At 37.5% G+C, this 16414-nt stretch overlaps 1 protein-coding gene and 1 pseudogene across 6 annotated transcripts in view; one reads left to right on the top strand and one right to left on the bottom strand.

Annotated features, from left to right (window-relative positions):
• USP12 (ubiquitin specific peptidase 12) overlaps nucleotides 1-16414 on the top strand; it is a 128001-nt gene that overhangs the window by 45971 nt on the left and 65616 nt on the right. For 2 of the 6 annotated variants that reach the window (XM_077158901.1, XM_077158906.1), the window contains one exon: nucleotides 5692-5772. The exons of 1 other annotated variant lie outside the window; for it this stretch is intronic. In XM_077158901.1, the coding sequence (XP_077015016.1) occupies nucleotides 5692-5772 (81 nt within the window). Of the gene's footprint in view, nucleotides 1-5691; nucleotides 5773-6432; nucleotides 6586-7585; nucleotides 9052-10450; nucleotides 10504-16414 lie in introns of those variants that run through there. 3 more of the 6 variants (XM_077158907.1, XM_077158903.1, XM_077158908.1) reach the window with 3 other exon arrangements.
• LOC143679672 (small ribosomal subunit protein eS26 pseudogene) lies at nucleotides 9509-9859 on the bottom strand (annotated as a pseudogene).

Here is a 16414-nt window from a genome sequence, read left to right as displayed (position 1 = left end):
GCAGTTAAGTACAAAGTAGGAAAGCAGGGAGGATAGGCTTCCTGATTTGCCGGTTGTCTTTTAGTCTCCTGCCCAGCCTGCAGTTGCAATGTTAAAATGCCTGCTATTCTGCACGGCTCAAACTTTTTGATGTTGAAAATTATAAATGAAGATACCACTGAACAGAAATTGAGGGCCTGGCTCTTTGAGCTCCATCTGTTTATGGAGCCCTCCCCCGAATCTCCAGCTCTCAGTTTTACCCCTATCTGACATCCTGTAGTAATTACCATATTGTAACATACTTTTGGCACTTCTTCTCTCCTCTGTAACTTCGTTTATTTCTTTAATGATTTCCTACCTGTATGTTATCATGAAAAGCTAATTTTTATTCACTGTGTACTCTCTAATTGGATTATAATTTTGACAAAAAGTCTTACACTTTGTGTTTTTTTGTTAGCATGTAGATCAGAATTTATTATTTCAATTCACAATGACAAATAGGTTTTACATTGAGACCCAGTGTGTACATACATGTATATTGAAAAAAAACGTTTCATAAACCATTGTGTACTGTTAGTAGGGAGATGTATTCTGTTCCATCAGAAAAGAAAATGCTGAGTTTGTAACCCACTAATGGGTGCTATAGTTTAAAAAGCGTGTTCTACAACTTGTAGCACAGTGCTAGGTAGAAATTCAGATATTTATTTAATTTCTCATTTTCCGAGGACCACTGCTTTGATACTGTTTTTATGATGCCTGAAAACTTAGGAAATGGAAATGATATGTCATAGAAATTTTCATTACCTTAGATATAGCTATAGGAAGCATGGCATTTTCCAAAACAAGGATGTGCTTTAAGCCTTCTCTTTGATTCGTCGCCTTTTTCTAGTTTAAGGGCTATAAATTTGTTTCCCATTACCCTATGCTGTCGACAGCATTTCGCATTGTTTTTTCTCACTGTCCTTTCCCATTAAATTTCCCACTATTTCTTTCCCACCAGATTTCTTGTTAACAGCATTTCTCACTATGCTTTGGGTTCATCTTTTTTTACTCCTCACATTCACTTCCTCTTTGCTGTGTTTACACCCTGACATCCTCACATAGGCTGCTTCCTGTGCTTCAGGAACTTGTCTTGGTTTCCCAAGGTCTCTTGCTTCTCTTGCCTCTGGGAAGCCTTTCCTGCCTGATTTGGCAGGTCTCCCTGGTGCACTGACCTGATCTTACCCCTGCCTAATGTTAAATATATACAATCCAGTGTTTGTTATTTTGATTTTAATATTAAATGGGGTTATGAAACTTATTTCTATAGTGGAGGAGCTAAGCCTACCTATATAGTTATGCCTAAGACTTATTTCCAGAAAATCTGTTTCATTGCTCAGATGTGGCCTCTCTCTCTGTCCAAGCCCTACTCTGCAAGGAAGATCACTATCTTCCCCCCTACGTGGGATGTGACATCCAGGGGTGAAAATCTCCCTGGCAGCATGGGACATGACTCCAAGGGATGAGCCTGTGCCTGGTACCATGGAATTGACAATGCTTTCCTGACCAAAAGAGGGAAAAGAAATGCAAAAAAATAAAGTACCAGTGGCTAAGAGATGTGCCACCATCGCCTGCGCCCAATATTAATTTTTGGTCTTAAATACAACCACTGAGGTTTTACCTGCTGCAATTTTATACTTAGAAGTTTTAATTGGTTCTTTTTAAAAATCTGCTTAGGCTTTAGAGTCTCTTCTTTGCTCTTTTATAATCAAGGTTTTGCTTTTTCTTGGCACATTAACATTTATTTTATATCCTTTTTGATAGCTTTGATATTTAATATCTTTGTGAGCCTGATTCTGCTGTTTGTTTCTTTTATTCATGATACTTTGTTTTCCTGTGTATTTTGTGATTTTTAACTGTGAACTCAAATCCCTTAAAATTTTATTTGTGAAATGTTTTGTGGGTTGGATTGAACTTATCTTCTTTAAAGTGAATTTTGTAATTCTGACAGCTGTGTGTTGCAGGAGGGCTCTATCAACTCAAAATCTCTGAATTAGATTCTCTGTTACAGGTTTTTATATTTAAGATCTTACAGCATGTGTGAATTTGGGTCACAGACCTTCATGAGGGCCAACTTGTGGTTATGAATTTTTGTAGGGTACTTATTTTCCCCTTCCTCCTAGTGTCAAGATTAAGTGAGAACGGGATTGTTTCTTGTTTCCCCTTAAACTAAAGGGAATTCTAGCTTCACGCTGGGACCTTATGGAGGACCGAACGCTTCCAGACTCCATTCAGCTGTCGGAAGAGACTCTAAAAGCCATGAGGGGTTGGCAGATACCCCTCACTGTGATGTATGTCATGGCTATTTGCTTATCTCCCAGGTTTCCCCTGTCACTTTGTTTCTTGACTTCTGCAGATTCTTACCAGCTTGGTAGTGCTTTATTTTATTACAGCTTGGTAATGTTTCATTTTTCTTTTTGTAATTTTAAGTTTTGTCTAACTTTTGGTTGTTTTCATCAGGATAGTCATGGGTATCTGTTTTCTTCATGATAAATCCTACAGTAACAGATACTTGCATCTAAAATAATCTTTTGCTTAAGTTAAGAAAATGGTGACAGAACAGCCAAGAAAAAATTCTCCCATCTGTGTGTGTTGTGTACTCAGACCCACCCCCCCCAATTTTTTTTTTCAGAGCTATGAAGGCTCTACAGCAGAAATTCTTAATGGGGCATGCTCCCATTCCTTCCCTTTACCCCAGTAAAGAATCACTGATTTCTTGAGCCATTGTTAATTGTAGTAGGTTCATCTTTCTCAAATGTGTGGAGGTGCAAACTAGTTGAGCCATTAGTATTGAATGTTGACTTATTCTCAGCTCAATTTAAATCTTGGGGTATTTGAGTCCCCATTATATGACACGACAGAATTTGACAGCCTTCAGCAAAATCTTCACCATATAGCTACACTTGAGAACTCTTCTAAAGATGCTGAAAATTGTACAACAGATTTAGTTTAGTGATTGGTTTCATAAGTTTTATCTAACTCTAGTGTTGAAAATATTTAAAATTAAGAAACCATGCTGCATCAGAAACTGAATTACTTAGTGTTATCTTTTGGCTTTTTAATTAACATCAGGCTAGAGGTAGCAATGGACTCTGATTATTTCGGCAGAGAAGACCTTGAATTTGTGCCATAGGAATGTCCCTCCTTCATTTGCAGAGTCTGCTGTCAGCTTCATTCCCATAGTAAGGTGTAGGTCACTGTGCCATGCCTTTATTTAGAACTATATAAAGTGAATTCCATTATCTTTTTCTGTTTAATTTGCTACCCATAATCCCTCAGACTCTTGAATTGTGCTGCTTAGAATTTGGTGGTTGGCTTGGATTTCTCTGAGAGTAGTTTTTTCTTCTGGTGATTGAAGGGAAGAAGGAGAAAAGAACCAGCATTTATGGGATCCCTGCTTAGGTGCCAGGCACCGCCAGATTCCTTACAAAAGTTAAAACTCGGTTAATTCTTGGGCGGAGCAACGGTGGCTCTGTGGCAGAATATTCACCTGCCATGCTGGAGACCTGGGTTCGTTTCCCAGTGCCTGCCCATGCGAAAAAAAAAAAACAAAAAACCTCAGTTAATTCTTGTAACTACCCAGAAGGTAGTTGGTGACACTTCCTATTTACAGTTAGGAAACTGTGGCATAGACAGGCTAATAACTTAAGCCTTGGTCAGAACTACCAGGAGGACAAGGTGAGGATGGAGAAAGGGCTTTCTAAACCAGTGGAGGAAAGTGTATGGTCTATATGGGAAGAAAGAGGCACACAGGATGTGTAGCATATTGTGGTTGGTTAGAACACTGGGACGATTGTATCCACATGTTAGTCTCTCCTTAGTTCACCCTAAGGGCCAGAAATACCTTTCTTACGGTGTGTGCTAATATTTTAGTATTCCAGATAGACAACGAAGAATGTATGAGGTTGTATTTTGGATAATAGCACTTTTTTTTTTTTAGGGGAGCGTTATAACAATTGGAATAAACCAGAATCTATTTTTACAATAGGTGTTAAAAATCTGGGCTTATTGTTATTTTCAGCATATGTGAGGAAATTTCAAGACAAGGTACTTCAGCTGCCAATGATGGGAAATGGAGCTTTCGACAGTCCCACTATCAGATAGTTGGTAGTCCATTAAATAAAAATAATTAATTGATATCCGTACTTAGAAATAAATTATATCTCTAAACTAGCTATTGTATCAAGATTTTTATATAAACCTAAAACTAATTCTTAAATTAAAAAATTAAAAGCAATATCATGTACGTATATAAATGCTGGTTCGCTAGAGAATGTGAAAAGAAATGTCTTGTTTTGGTAGAATTTAACCTCAGTGCATCAGGTATCTTTAGTTGAATTTATTTTCATTCTTGACCTATCAGAATACTAATGTGAGGAGGCAGTGTCTTAACAACTGGTCTGGGCTTCCCAGGTGTATTGGTTTGCTAAAGCTGCTGGAATGCAATATACCAGAAACTGAACAGCTTTTAAAAAGGGAATTGATTAAGTTGCAAGTGTGCAGTTCTAAGGCCATGAAAATGTCCAAATTAAGGCACCAACAAGAGGTTACCTTCACTCAAGAAAGGCTGATGCCATCCAGAACACCTCTGTCAGGTGGGAAGGCATATGGTGACCTCTGCTAGCTTTCTCTACCGGCTTCTCCTTTCATAATGATTCGCTGGAGGCATTTTCCTTCTGCATCTCCAAAGTCTCTGGCTGGGTGGGCTCTCTCAGCTCTAAAGCTTTTTCCAAAATGGTTCTTTCTTAAAGGGCTCCAATAAGCAACCCATCTTGAATGGGTAGAGACACATCTCCATGGAAACAATTTAATCAAAAAGATCCCACCCAGCATTATTGAATGAGGATTAAGGAACATGTCTTTTTGGGGGTACACAGCAGTTTCGAACTGGCACATCAGGTTAAGAAATTTAGCTAAATAAGAGGACAGCAGGTCTGGGATTGTAAGCACTGATGTTTTGTTAACTGTGTGTGTTGTCTTATATATAACTCTTCACAGTGACATTTGGGTATTAATTGAGTATCCATGTTTCTGTGTGTACATCTAGTTCATTGATTCTGGCTCTATTGCATAGTGTTCTGTCATAATTTTACATCTCTCTTCCCCCAGTGATGGAACACCCTAGATTGCTGTCAGCTCTGCATTCTACTTTTGCAGTACACATTCTTGTCATTGTTTAGTTCTGTGTGAGAATTTCAGACATGTACTTCAGAAGAATTGGTAGGCTATTGAATATAGGGTTTTTTTGGGGGGGGGCATGGCCTGGGAATCAAACCCGGGTCTCCTGTATGGAAGGTGGGCATTCTAACTTCTGAACTACCTGTGTACCCTAAATATGTGCATATTTAATTTGACAATTTTCAGCTTTTTGAAATGGCTCCAAATTGCAGTATATGATTCAGGGACTTTAATTTGTTACTTGGAAAACTAGAGAAATAGAACTTAGAAAAAAAAATTATGAATATAATTCTTGTTCCAGTGTTTGGTTCCACAAGGAAGTTCCTTCAAACTATATTAAAATCAAGTTATCAAGTCTTTATTTTCTTTCACAATAATGTTCTGTAGTGATAGGAATTATAAGTCATTTTTTAAAGAATATCTCTGAAATGCCTATTTAATTGTGACATTATGAAAATATTATAAATATTAAAATTCTTATTTAAAATTTTATAGGGCGCCAATGCCTCGGCATTAGAGAAAGAGATTGGTCCAGAACAGTTTCCAGTCAATGAGCACTATTTTGGATTAGTCAATGTAAGTAACCATTGATCTTTTGCCTTCAAAATTATGGTTGGAAGTGGTTTGGAAAATGATGCATGCATTTCCTACTTTATTAAAATGGTTGTTCATTTGTGTCAGAATTAATAGTAAGAAATTCAATTGAAATTTTAAATTAATGTAAAGGAAACAGCAGCTTAAAGTCTTAAGACTCTTAGAGACTGAGTAGTTTCTGACTTAGCCTGATTTTTCTTGTGTCATTTTGCACAACCCAAAATTCATATAGCTCAGATGATCTCCTGATTCTAATGAGAATTATTTGAATGTCTAAATATTAAAGAGGCCCAAATCTTTTTTAAAAAATTTTTTAATTTTATTTTTTTAAATACCAAAAAACATCAAGCAAACACAAACATTCCGATTTTGATCATTGCTTTTCTACATATATGATCAGTAATTTGCGATATCATCACATAGTTGCATATTCATCATCATGGTCATTTCTTGGAACATTTGCAGCTATTCAGGAGAAGAAATAAAACGAAAACAGAAAAAAATTTATACATACCATACCCCTTACCCCTCCCTTTCATTGATCACTAGCATTTCAATCTAAATTTATTTTAACAATAAATAATAATCCTATTATTTATTTTTATTCCATATGTTCTACTCGTCTGTTGACAAGGAGATAAAAGGAGCATCAGACACAAGGTTTTCACAATCACACAGACACATTGTGAAAGCTATATCATTATACAATCATCTTCAAAAACATGGCTATTGGAACACAGCTCTACATTTTCAGGCTGTTCCCTCCAGCCTCTCCATTACATCTTGGATAACAAGGTGATATCTACTTAATGCGTAAGAATAACCTCCAGGATAACCTCTCGACTCTGTTTGGAATCTCTCAGCCATTGACACTTTGTCTCATTTCACTCTTCCCCCTTTTGGTCAAGAAGGTTTTCTCAATCCCTTGATGCTGAGTCTCAGCTCATTCTAGGATTTCTGTCCCACGTTGCCAGGAAGGTTCACGCCACTGGGAGTCTTGTCCCACATAGACAGGGGGAGGGTGATGAGTTTGCTTGTTGTGTTGACTGGAGAGAGAGGCCACATCTGAGCAACAAAAGAGGTTCTCTTGGGGATGACTCTTAGGCCTAATTTTAAATAGGCTTGACCTATCCTTTGTGGGGTTAAGTTTCATGTGAACAAACCCCAAACTGGGGGCTCAGCCTGTAGTTTTGGTTGTCCACACTGCTCGTGAGAATATCAAGAATTCAACTTGGGGAAGTTGAATTTTCCCCTGTTCTCACCAGTCCCCGAAGTGGACTTTGCAAATACTTTTTTATTCACTGTTCAAATCAAGGAGGCCCAAATCTATGTATGTAAACATAGTCATGGAGATGCCTCCATATGTCTCTAGGGCATTTAGCAGTGTACTTCTGGCATTGTACCAGGGTCCAGAGATGGAAGTACAAAATAAGGGTCAAAAATACCACCCCACCCTTGTGGATGTAAGCTTAGTAATGATATGTTATTGGCACTTTGGAAGAACTTTGTTTAGAGTTTTTAATTCTGACTTACCTTTTCTCAATTATCAGAAAATGCTATAAATCTGTGCTAAATAATTGTTATGGTAGCTTATTTTATACTATTTTATTGTTAGGTCAATCCCTGTGGGTATTTTATAACATATATATTGATAATACAGGTAAACATGGTAAATTATATTGATCAAATTGGCATGTTAGTAAATGTTAGTTTGTTATGACTTGTGAGATGGATTTCTAATGTGATTTGACAAAAACAGTTCAAGTGATTTTTTTTTTTTTTTTTTTTTACATGGGCAGGCACTGGGAATCGAACCCAGGTCCTCCGGCATGGCAGGCAAGCATTCTTACCTGCTGAGCCACTGTGGCCCGCCCAGTTCAAGTGATTTTTATATTTCCTTTGCTTTGGGAATTATCTCTGTGCACACCATAAAGCTTATGACAAAGAATCAGCATCCCCTGCCCTGTTCTTTACTTCCTCAAAAGAAAGGACTCATCATCACTCTTCTAGCTATTTTTTCTGGAATTTACCTTCACATTTTAAATAAATGCTTATTCTGCTATTTTTATTATTCTGTTGACTGCCGATTATGACAAATAAATTTACCTCCCTTCTCTACCATCTCCCACAGTCCAACTTTATTTTTCCGTATTCTCCCAGTATGCTTATGTATAATTTTTAGTTTTCATTTTTATAACTCTCTAAATATGTTTCCCAGGTGAGCCAAGTTATATAATATGATTGCATTCCTTTTCTTATTGTATGATTTTCTTCTGCCTAGAATTAGTCATTGTTTTATTTTTTCATGTTCTTAATTTTCATTTAACCTTCCCCAAAGTCTTCAGTAGAATTTTAAAAACTTCCCAGTATCAGTTTGCACTGAATCATACCCACCCTGCAGCCCCCAACTTCCTCTGGAGGCCCCTGCTGTCCTGTTCACTGGGACTGCTTGGACTCCTTGCTGCTGTGCAGCCAGCCATGTGAGCATTCTTTCTTCTGCCTTGGGAACTGCCTTCACTTCTCTCTATTTTTTTCTGGATCCCTGTTCTTTCTTGGTTTTCTCCCTTGCTTTGTGGAGCACATCCTGTGGTAGCTTCTTTGGGAAGTGTGTTTAGGAGATACATTTTGAGATCATGGAAATCTAAAAATGTTTTGGCTATACTTATAGCTAGATCAGATTCTAGGTTTGAAGTACCTTCAGAGTTTTTAAAGCATTATTCTATTGCCTTCTGGCTTCTTTTGTCACTGTTGAGAAGTCTTGATGTAATTCTGACTTTTGAACTTCTGTATGTGACTTTTTAAAATTTTAATTTTAATTTCTGGGGCTTTTTAGAATTTTCTCTTTAGCTGTAATGTTCTGAAATTTCATGCTGTGTCTTGGTGGCTTCCCCTTTGTTACTGTGTTGGGCACTTTGTGGGCCCATTCTCCCTGGCGACACATATTCCTCAGTTGTGGGGAATTTCACATACTCTGTTCCTGCCTATCAGTGTGATTTTTCTGTTCTTTCTTTTTGAATGTCTTATTATTTAGATATTGAAACATTTAGGCCACTTCTCTAATTTTCTTTATCGTTTTTCTTTTTTGATCATCTGCTTTTTTTCTTTAGTTTGTAATTCCGCTTTTTATTTCCTACAGGATCTAAAAGATAAATGTATAAAATGTAATTGAAACTGCCATACAACATACAAAAAAATGTAACTGAGAAATCTGGTTTTGGACTCTATAAAAGCCATGTAATTTGTGGCAGGAACTTCATGGAGGTGTGTAAGAGCATGGTTACTTGGTTAACTGCACTTAAGGTGGTTCCATAAGTGAATATCTTTACTCTCAGGAAAGGTTCATGACAGTAACATGTTCGAGGAGCCTACATATTGAGATTTATAGATAGAATGAAACAGCAAATATGGCAGGATATTAACCTTGGTGAATCTGGGTATTTGGGGAGTTAGGGACATGCTGGAGTTTTGTATATGGGGCTTGTGTTATTTTTGTAACTGCCCTATGTTTGGAAGTATTTCAAGATAAAAAGTGAAACTAAAATTTAGAAGGATTACCTGGGATACCACACTTGAGTACTTGGTTTATAACAGTGACAGTCCCTTTGACACACCCCAAACCCCAACCTATCTGTCACAGACACTTATGCTATAAAGTTTAATTTCCATTTTGCTTTCTTTCCTGAGAGTAGTTTTTGTCAGTCCTTATGGACTCGGCTCCTTATGTGGGCTCTGGTGGAGGTCATGGGCCAGCACCCGCAGGTCTAAATCGGGGTGGGGGTGTCCCGTCCTTCCGGGCTCCACTAGATGGCTTTCCGACCACCTTGCTGTGAGCGCGGCACAACTCACACAGTGCTGTCGTCTCACATACGCTCCAGAAGCACAGAGGCGTTGGCTTCGGAAATGTCCCTGAGGGCTGCGGCCTTTGCTCTCTTTCGGATGATGAAGTTCTTAATGGCCTTATCCTAGGGCAGGCAGTGAATAGGCTGCACGTGGCCGCGCCCTTTTTGGCACAACTGTTGTTGTTCCTTCTTTTCTTTGTCCTCTTGGAAGCGAACACCCAAGTGATCATCTGCTTTTTTGTTCTACACTGAAGGTTCTTCTTTAGACATTTATTTGTCCAACTCTTTGCACTTTTTATTTCTAAGAATGTTGCTTTTATTTTTCAATTTTGTTCGTGAAGGTGTTGATTCTGTTGTCTGAGTATATTATTTATGGTTTCTGTTGTTTTCTTATGCTTATTGGATTGTTTCTGAGACTGAGTTTGTTTTTTCCCATTTTAAACTCGTTCTTTCCTGTTGTAGGCTTTTCCCCATTTCATTCCTATATTAAAGTGAGGTTTAAAAAAACTGATTGGAGCTGGGTACTATGGATGGAACTTGTCAACATGGTTTCCAGTGTAGAATGACAGCCCCCAACCCCCAAACAAGCTTAAAAAAAAAGTGCTTCCCATTTTGGCCCCCTCCCATTCCTATAGCTAGATGCCTTTTCTTGGTGGGGGGGGGGGGGGGGGGAGAGAGCTATGTATTTTTCCTGGAGAGAATTTCTCTGTTCTCTGCCTGGATGTGACTTAATTCAATTTTACTTACTCCCATTTCCTGTTTGGTCCTTAACCGCCGCCTTCTACTGTACCCAAGAGTCTTTGGGTCCAGAGTCCCTCCTGTTCCATCGCTATGGAGACAGCTCACAGTCTTCTTGGGCAGGGCTGAGAAAAAGGTTGATTGCTTCAGATAATTGCCCTATAACCAGACTTTTGTTTTAAGACTTTTCTTTCCTTCCATTTTCCCAATTCCTGAGCTTTCAGGGGATTAATCAGCTTGTTTTCATTTGTCTTTTCCTTGCAGTCCTTCATCTTCTACTTTATTCTACTCTACTGATTCTTTACCAGTCCTCACGTGCCTTCTGTCTTATGCCAGCTTGCTGACCTTTCTAGTCTATGCTTATCTCTGTCACGCTCTCCAGTCTTTTGAGTTTTACCTTTTACTGTTGTTTTACTAGGGTTTCACGGTAAAGTAAAGTTAAATGACTATGTTTGATCTCCCGTGTCGAATGAGATGTCTTGTCTTCTAATTTCCAAATTGCTCATGTTCACATACAGAGTTGTCTAAAGATCAAAGGCCTCATCAGAACTCTGGGGATGGCAACATCCATTTCTCTGTTCTTGCTCTTGCTTCCCTATAGCTTCCACCCTCGTTTGGTTCAGACTCCACAGCTCATGTAGTCAAGTTGTGTGCATCCTCTGAGCTTTGGCTTTGTGGTTGTGTCCTCCAAGAATCTATTTTCTTTAGAACAGTAGTATTTTTTATATTGAAGCCTGCTTTTCTTTTAAACTTGTCCTGTATAAATATTTTAGTTTCTCCATTTTGTCTTTAACTGTAACCTGTTTTTGCAGATAGCCTCAGACCAAGAAGAATAACATCCTAGATCAAAATCATATGAAAAAAGTTTTAAAGCTCTGTAATGATATTTTTTCTGCTATTGTTTTTCAGTTAATAGATCAGGATCAGAATACCAGTGCCAGTTGTATAAAGAAGGGTTTCTAAGAAGGTATCACTTTTATTTCCCCTTGGATCAGTCTAAATTCAAAAGGTGGAATTTGTGCTTCTTCCTGAAGCTCAGTAACTGAGAGTCACTGAAATGGAGATAAGCAGGAGGGTGTAAAGATAGTAAAAGACAATGAGATGCAGCTTTGTCTCTGTCCCCTTCAGAGATCTGTTTGATTAGTAGAAATGTAGTTTCTGATCTCTGAACCTAGTTATTAGGACAAGAAGCTGATGCCCCTCAGGTAGCCCAGGCCACAGCTGTTAAGATTGGTGAACACCTGGAGTTACACTCAGAAATGAGTTGGTGATGAGAGTAGATGCAGCAGAACTACTAAGTGATGACCTTTTTTGGGATTTATACTTTGAGATTACCTCACACATGAATTCTTTACTTTTAAATCTTTTCCTGTACGCCCTGTTTTTCAGCTCTTAAAATTAGCATCATCCTATTTCTCTTGTGCTCCCCTCCTTTTTTTATTTATAGACTGTTACATTACCCATGAATGCTCCTTAAAAATTAAGGCAGGTATTGTGGCTTAGTTATCTCAGGGGTTAACATTTTAACTTTTTTTCCTGTCCCTATACCTTTTGACCAAGTAGTTAGGATTGTAAGCAACACTTGAACGTAGGGTCCTTTAAAAAACTTTGTGGCTAATTTTCCTAACAGTTGAGTTTTATTAAAATGAGGTTCAGACATATTTTCTTTCCCTCAGTTTGTTCTTAGCTCAGTGTGCATTTCCAGGTGCATTTTAATTGCTTTTACATAAAGTATAAGGAAAGGATTCCCATTAGACCTGTCTGATTTAATCCCTTTTGTGATAACTGATAGAATCACATCACAATCACACTTACCTTTGGGAAATGTACATGTGTTTGGGTTGTTAAAACATTAGTTCATGAGAAGAAAAGTTAACTTAATAGAAAATTCCAAAGAGTGGTAACTCAGCATTGTTAGTGACAGCCTGTTTTCCATCACAGATATTTTTATTTGTAACACTATTCCCCGAAATAATAGCTTTTATGGCAATTTTTTTCTTGACTAATGAGAATTCCTTTGTCCATCAGAATGATTTGCATAATTCATAGAGTGGGGATTTTCTATTGATTTATCTCCTATAGATGTATAAATATTCCTGGCCTCAGAGAGGAGAAATGTTGCTGTGGCCTGGTGGTTCAGAAACCATTTAGAATTCATGAAGGAGCCTTTGGAAGTTTTAACCTGAACTGTTAGTAGTCACTAGTTAGAATTCTGGATCCAGGGAGCAGGGGCCATTATGAAGGAGAGTAGAATAAAAATAATATTTTCTTTGCCTATGGGGCTTATAAAGTTGATTAGGCAAATGCCTTGGTTCTGTTTTCTTTTGCAATGTTTTCATTCTCAACTAGTTTCTTTTCACCCAGTGGCCATAGCTTACTTTAGGTTTACATTGCTAGAGATCCCAGAGTACATCCATATCAAACCTGGCAAAAGAACTCTGGCCTTGCATGAATCCAGTGAAGTTTAGGTTCTCTGGCCTAGATTGAATCAAATGCCCGGCCCAGAGGTCTGGTCTAAGAAACATCTTGTGATTGATAACCCTACTGAATTTGCACAGAGTAGAGAATTACAGTTCCTGTAGGGAAACTGGGGCAGTGGATAAGGTGGGGTGAGGATGTCGTATGGAAGGACCGCTTGTGGACTAACTACTCCCCTTATGGTCCACTCTGCTGTAGTGAGGGTGATGGATAGGGGGCATGGCAGCCCAAACCGGAAACTGTGGTGGGGGAAGAGGGCATCGCCTCAGCAAGGGATGTTCATAGGACAGCCACCATCACCCATTGGCAGTCAGGGACACAGGAGTTGCACTTAAAACCTGTGGTCTCCAAAGAGAGTGTGTAACGTGATTCACTGGGGGGTATGGGAAGAAAATACTGAATTTCTGCATTTTTAATTTTAAAATCGAAAGCTTGAGTAAACCTTACTAATACTTAATATGGATGATATTGGGTGATATCATCACTCTGTCCATGTGTGATATGGTAGCATGTTCCTTCGAGGTCCAAGATATCTTGAAGGAAGGGAGAAGAAGCTCTGTAATGCCAGAGAGTTCACAGTATCATCACCCTCTCTTACTCATTTCTGCTGTTGCAATCTGGTTTAATTTAAATGTTGATTTTGGAGATTATATGATCTAATTTCAATTAATACAATTTTCCAAAATGGACAAATGGCTTAAAAAGTTTTTGGAAAGAGCTGTGTAATGATGAAGAATCCGGAACTGTCCTACGTGCTTTACTTAGAATTATGAATTATTGCGATTGTTTATTCATGTCTCACAAAATTTTCTGAGGGTAGATACCATTATTATCTCCATTTTACAGATGAGGAAACTGCTGAACAGATTGTTTTAGTAATTTCCCGAGGTCAGATTACTAATAGGTAGTAGAGCCAGTCTTGAACTTAGGCAGTATGGGTTCCCATCTGATGTGTTTAATTAATGACTGTGCCTTGCTGTTCTCAAGTCAGGCATTTACTAAATGAATTCACTTTAGTAGATAGGATCGAAGTTTAATACCATGATTTAGAAAATTGAGGTCATTTGGAAGACTCTTCTCTGCTTGATCCTTCTTGTCTTTGTGAAGACACCTTTTTCAGCTTTGATAGCTGTTGAAACCAAGTTCTAAGTAGCTGAACATAGACCTAAATAATCATATAACTGTATTAAAATCTATAACCCATGATTTACCAAAAAAACATTGCTCGGTGCTCTCACTTAAATATTAATAATTTATAGTGAAAATAAAAATTTATGTAATAAAACAAAAATTTAACATGTTAATTTCATCTTAATTGTATCTTTTAATATTTTAATGTATGTAATATAGTAGTAGATATATTATTTATAAATAAGTATGTATATATTAAGTATATGTGTTCAAAACAAACTGAGTGGGGATTTGATAAAAATTATTTGTGGGGGTACATTGGTTAAGAGTTTGAGAGAAGAGCATTAGAAGCAGCAGTTAAAGAGTGAGGAATGGGTCATTGTATTCCCTAAGCAATTGGAAAGTCAGCCATCAGACTTGAGAAAGGTGGTACCTTTTAAAATTTATTTCCCCAGATTTTAAACCTGGCCATACCTTTGATCTTCAGAATTAACCTTAAGGCATTGTTTTTAGAAATTGAGTGTTCAGAAATAAGGGTATGGAGGAAATCATCCCAGATAACATTTTTTCATGACAACACTCTCTTGAAGGATTATTTTTAGGTTTTAGGAACTTAAGCGAAAATTAATACTGAAAATCAAGGAAATTAAAGGAAAGGTTTCAGAGATATTAATAAGGTTGAAAGTTGGCTTATTCTGGAGAAATAGTTTCAGCCTTTAATTTTTCTTTAATGGGATTGCCTAAAGGTAAGTAAAAGAAGACTGTAATAGAAGGCCTCAAATAATTGCTTATACTTTTACCTTATTGCCTTATATTCAGAAGATTCAGCATGTCATGTTGAACAGAATTGCTAGGGCTGATTTCTAGTACTCCCTCAGTATACAATATGGATTCCCTCTAGTTTCTTAGCTTGTATCCTGTTTAATTCTTGTGTGTGTGTGTTTTTTTGTTTTTTTTTTTACAGGTAAGTCAAACCTCATAATAAATATTCTTAATATGCCATGACCTGATATCTTTTGTCCTTATCTGCTCACTCTGTGAAAGTTGTTAGATTCCCCTGTTGCTTATTCTTTGATAAAAAGAATGTCCAAATTATGGAGAGTGTTATCTTCTGTTCAGTTGATGGCCAGAGTTTGTTGGTCATTAGGATCATCAGACTTTGGGACAAATACTGGTATTTTTCAGACTAATTTATTCTGGATAATTGGTGATTTAATTTTAGTAGCCTTTTGGAATCTGTTGCAGATGTCCTTAACCCCTGGAGAGGCTTTACTGAATTATATTTATCGTTATATGCTGATATTAATGTATTATTACCACATACTTCTTTTAGAATTTCTCTCGAAAACCTTTAAATCCCCTGTATTTATGAAATCAGTTCTTGGCCCTGATTAGCTGGCAACTGGGTTTCATGTGCTCAACTGTAGAATGCTTTACTCTCCACAAAGTTTCTTCAAAAAAAGGCTGCATGGGGCAGTGGCTCAGTAGGCAGGAATGCTTGCCTGCAATGCCAGAGGACCCGGGTTCGATTCCTGGTGCCTGCCCATGTAAAAAAAAAAAAAAAAAAGAAGCCTGCATGACTCCTGCCTTTATGTGGGATTCTAATAATATAGGAAAGCCTTGGTAAGAGGGTAGGGGTGAGGAAGGGGATGTCTTTTTAAGCTTTGTGGCAGAGAAAGAAACGTATCAAAGAAATATGGGAGTTTGAATGTAGTGGATATTGGCTAGGTGCTTTTTAATCTTTTTGCCTTCCTGATTACTGGGCGTGCCTAGTCTTTCTGTCTTGCCTCTGTTTCATACTGGTTAAAGCCTGTATTTGCTATGAAAATTTCTTTATGAGTTATCTCATTTATTGCAAATACTTAATCCGCCCCCCTCTCCCTTTGAAAACTGGATTGGAGAGATAAGTAAAATGAATCTTCATAAACCCATCAATAATTTTAAGTGTCTTTGAACATTTAAAGATGATAGCTTTTTTTTGCATGGGCAGGCACCGGGAAACAAAAGATGATGGCGTTTTATAATTGATTTGTTCAAATTAGGAGCCAAGGAAGCTCCATATAATGCATTTGTAGTTAGATTGTTATAACTCTTGAGTTTTTCCCAACCTGTCTACCTTTTCATATCGTTTGTTTGTGGAAATGTCAGGTTAATTTTTCTAGAAATTTCTACATTTAGAATTTGCCCTCTTCCTTCTCTGTGGTATTTTTTTAACTTGTTCCTCTGTTCCCTGAATATCCTGTAAACTGGTAGTTAAAAATCTAGAGTCTTGATTAGATTAAAATTTAGTGTTTTGTTTTTAAAGGCAAGATTACTTCATGATATCCCATCATGACACATGTAATATTTGGTTGTTCACTTTCCGTGGTACTGAAATAGATTAGGAGTTCCAGTCAGATCCCTCCATTTTAAAGTTCCTCATCAACGTTTTAACCTAA

Source organism: Tamandua tetradactyla, chromosome 4, assembly GCF_023851605.1.
Source record: "Tamandua tetradactyla isolate mTamTet1 chromosome 4, mTamTet1.pri, whole genome shotgun sequence".
Lineage (NCBI taxonomy): Eukaryota > Metazoa > Chordata > Mammalia > Pilosa > Myrmecophagidae > Tamandua > Tamandua tetradactyla.
Note: the sequence above shows the minus strand (reverse complement) of the source record. Positions and strands in the feature narration are given on the sequence as shown.